The 3,961-nt window shown below is 56.7% G+C and overlaps 1 protein-coding gene across 1 annotated transcript; it reads right to left on the reverse strand.

Moving 5' to 3' along the window:
• Positions 1-470: 470 nt before the first annotated feature.
• Positions 471-2,576, reverse strand: flrt1a (fibronectin leucine rich transmembrane protein 1a; the record flags this gene model as incomplete). The annotated part of the gene is made up of 1 exon (XM_084449655.1): positions 471-2,576. The coding sequence occupies one exon, from the start codon at positions 2,574-2,576 to the stop codon at positions 471-473; it is 2,106 nt and encodes a 701-aa protein (XP_084305781.1).
• Positions 2,577-3,961: the final 1,385 nt, after the last annotated feature.

Genomic DNA, 3,961 nt, shown 5'->3' on the forward strand with positions numbered 1-3,961 from the left:
AGACGTGTCTCTCGCCGTCTTTTATCACTCTCTGTCCTCACAGCTGTGTGTGTGTGTCTCACGTGAATTGTTGAGAGAAAAAGGGAATAAAAAAAAAAAACGTGAACCTACTCTGCAGTTTCCACACACGTTCTTCTCTCTCTCCGGGAGAGCAGGGAAGGAGAGCGGGGATGAAAAAGTACACTAATCATTACTAAGGGTGTGAAAAAAGCAGTTTGTACCAGCACCTGTAATGGGGCAGTGGCTCCTGCTGCTGTGTGCGCTAACTGTTTCCTCCGGGCATCACAACCAATTAATCAAATCGTTTCGGTGCAGAGAACAGCAGGCTAAGTTGGAATGGGACGGCCGAAGAAGAAGAAGAAGAAAAAGGCACAAAGGGGTGCTTCAGAAAACACCCATGCAGAGGAAAACTGTGCATCTATACAGCCCATCTAGACTAATTTGTGTGTGTCTGGCAGAGGCCAGGTCTATCACGTGTAGGAGTAGTCTATATCTGGGATCCCTCCGTCTCTGTAGCCGCGGTTGGTGCCGTAGCCCGCACTGGAGACATGGTGGGCACCTTTGTACAGGCCGGTGCCGTTGGAGGGGAATATAGTGTGGATGATGTAGTCTTCCTGCAGGGGCTTAGGCTGCAGCGGCTGGCGAGCGGCCATGGGCGTCATCTGGAAGCCAGGGCCTCGGATCTCCAGGATGGTGGTGTCCTTCTTGGTGCCCGACTCAATGTAGTCGTCGTAGTGCTTGCCCTTCCGGGAGCCGGCACCGCCGCCGCTCCGGGTGTAGTGGTCGCGTGACGACAGCCGTCCGGCACGGTGCCCGTACCAGCAGAAAACAGCGAAGATGAGAGCCAAGGAGACGATGGCCGTGGCCCCCCCAATGATCCCCGCCAGGGGCAAGGCGGCCATGCGCTCCGACTCCCGCTCCTCCTCCTGGCCACTGTCCGGCCGCCCGGGTTCCGAGGTCTTGGCCTTGGCGCACACGGGGGCCTCGTCCGAATCGCTGTCCCCACCTGCCATCATGGGACCCCTGCCCCCGGAGCTGGCCGCCAGGGGCACCAGGCAGATGATGTAGCTGGAGTGGGGCTGCAGCGCGGTGAGCAGGTACTCCCGGCGCTCCCCTCTCACCAGGGTCTCGGTGATGGAGCCCGTGGTGGAGCCGGTGCCCAGCCGCAGCCAGCTGAGCCGAAAGGAAGAGGTGGGCTGGGCCACGCTCCAGGTGACGCGGACGCTGTCGTGGGCTAAAGGCTTGACGTTCAGGGCCAGGCTCTTCCCCACCCCGCTGCTGCCCAGGGCGTAGTCCAGCCCGGAGTCCGGGAAGCCCAGGCCGGGCCGCTTGGAGCGAAGGGTGAAGAGGGAGCCCTGCTGTGGCGAGAGGGTGGTGGAACTAACGGCTACGCCTCCTCCTCCTCCTCCACCCGCTCTGTCCCTGCTCCCACCCGCCCCTGCCCCGCCCCCGCCGCCGCCCGCCACCGCCTCGCACTCCTCCATCTGGCCGGCCAGGTCCTTGAGGGCCATGTCCCGCACCCTCTCGGGCCCTTGGCAGGTGAGGCCCCTCACGGTGATGGAGTTGCCGCGCGCCAGCAGCCAGTCGTGCAGCCAGCGCAGGTTGCAGCCGCAGTGCCACGGGTTCCCCCTGACCAGCAGCTGGCCCAGGCTGTCCAGGTCGCGGAACAGGCCCCGCGGCAGCGTGGTCAGGTTGTTGCCAGACAGGTCCAGCCGCTGCAGCCGCCGCATGCCGTCCAGCGACCCCCGGGGCACGTGGGTCAGCGCGTTGTCCTGCAGGGAGAGACGCTGCAGGTGGGCAGCGGGCAGGTTGAGCGGCGGCGTCTGCAGCGAGTTGCGCACCAGCGACAGCTCCGTCAGGTTGGACAGGCGGGAGAAGGTGTCGTCGGCGATGCGCTGGTTGGCCAGCAGGTTGCCGTCCAGCACCAGGCGGCGCAGTGCGGACAGACCGCGGAAGGCGTGCGTGGGGATGGTGGAGATGCGGTTGTCGTCCAGCCGCAGCTCCTCCAGGGAGGCCGGCAGGCCCGAGGGGATGCTGGACAGGTGGTTGCGCGAGAGGAAGAGCAGCCGTAGGCGGGGGTTGTCGGCGAACGCCTGGTCCTCGATGCTGACGGTGGAGACGGAGTTGTCGTCCAGATGCAGCTTCTCCAGGAGCGGCATGCGCGCCAGGGCAGTGCGGGGCAGCGTGCGGATGTTGTTGTCCTGCAGGTGGAGCTCGCGCAGGAAGGGCGGCAGGTGCGCGGGGAAGTCATCCAGCTCGTTGTCGTATAGGTAGACCACGCGGACGGCGAGGTGGCGCTCCAGCGAGGTGGGCAGCCCGGCGTTGTCGATGCGGTTGTTCTGCAGGTAGAGCACGGCGGCCGAGGGTGGCAGCGGCGGGATGGAGCTCAGGCCGCGGTCGTTGCAGTAGATGAAGTCCTCGTCGCACCGGCACACCGACGGGCACACCGTGTTGCCCTCTCCGGGGGGCGCCTGGGAGGCAGCCGCGGCGAACGCCAGTGCGTCAGCCAGCAGGGTCAGGCAGAGCAGGAGCAGGAAGAGCCAGTCGCGCAGCTCGGCAACCCCGTCGGGCGCCATGGCGCTGTTCACAGGCGGAGCCCTTTCCCGAGCCCGTCTGGTGTCCCCCCGGTCCTGCCCACGGCCCTCCGGCCTGCGGCAAATAGAATCAAACAGAGATGAGTTTTAGTCAGAAATCAGCTCAAGCCTGATGTTTTTCCCATAAAATTTCTAGGGTCTGAAATGAAATGCCGAAGATGAAACCGCTCCACCTTGTACTTGTATTCTCTTACGGTTATTGTGAGAAATTATTCATGGGCACAGCTAAGTTGAACTGCTACAATAATTCCTCTTAGTACCCTATATCTCCCCAATCCTCTTGTCGCGGTGAAGTGGCATTAGGGTTGTTTTGAGTGGGAGTCATAGAAGATTAGGGGATTCTTCAAATCAATTTCCATCAGAGAAACATTGCCCAAAGCAAGTAGTCGTAGTAGCAAGTAGTAAAAAACAGAAAAATATACCTAAATATTTATAGGTATTTATTGAATGTTAGGCCTATAACTAAGGGGGAAATTACACACATATGCAATTCCATGATATAATCTCCAGTCCCAGCACACTGACTAAGCAGTTTATGTTTACTGTAACTCATTTGCTGCATACTGTGTTCTGTATTAACCTCTCCACATGGGACATTCATAAAATGTTGTGCCAATGAGTCTGTGTGTGTGTGTGTGTGTGTGTGTGTGTGTGTGTGTGTGTGAGTGTGTGTGTGTGTGTGTGTGTGTGTGTGTGTGTGCGTATGTAGCAGAGCAAATTACTGAATGTGATTTTGAATCTGAGCAGCTGTGCAAATGACTCTGTCAAACAGAGTGGAGTATTTGGGTCAGTTCCTTCAAAGGCAAGATCTCTGAGGCAGAGTGAGATGGATATGGTGGGGAGAGTGGGAGGCGTTAGCAGAACATATGGAGTTGTGATTGTGTAGATTAAGCAGGTGTTAAAAAGAAACAAATAGTCTAAACAGTTTGCAGTTTCAGATTTACTCGCTCCCAGGACTTGTATAATCCACATACATACATACATACATACATACATAATTTACCTCTTCAACACATACACAAAAGATACTTGTAGGGATTGCAGTGACTGTTCACTGACAGTGTGCGTGTATGGGCTTGGACATAGCTGCAGTCAAAGTAGCAGTCATCTGTTCCATGGAAAAGAAAAAACGAAGGCAGCTCTTCTGGTACAAAATAAAAAAAACTTTATTATTGGGCTAGTTCATGATGAACATTTAAAAATGCCTACATGTTTCGGCCAAGATGCCTTCGTTAGGGCAGATCTACCCTGAACTAGCCCAATAATAAAGATCTGCATGAACTAGAAAAAAAAAGGTTTTTATTTTGTACCAGAAAAGCTTCCTTAGTTTTTTATTTTCCATGGTATTATGACTCCCTGCTAAGCAC

Source organism: Borostomias antarcticus (genome assembly GCF_949987555.1).
Source record: "Borostomias antarcticus genome assembly, chromosome: 15".
Lineage (NCBI taxonomy): Eukaryota > Metazoa > Chordata > Actinopteri > Stomiiformes > Stomiidae > Borostomias > Borostomias antarcticus.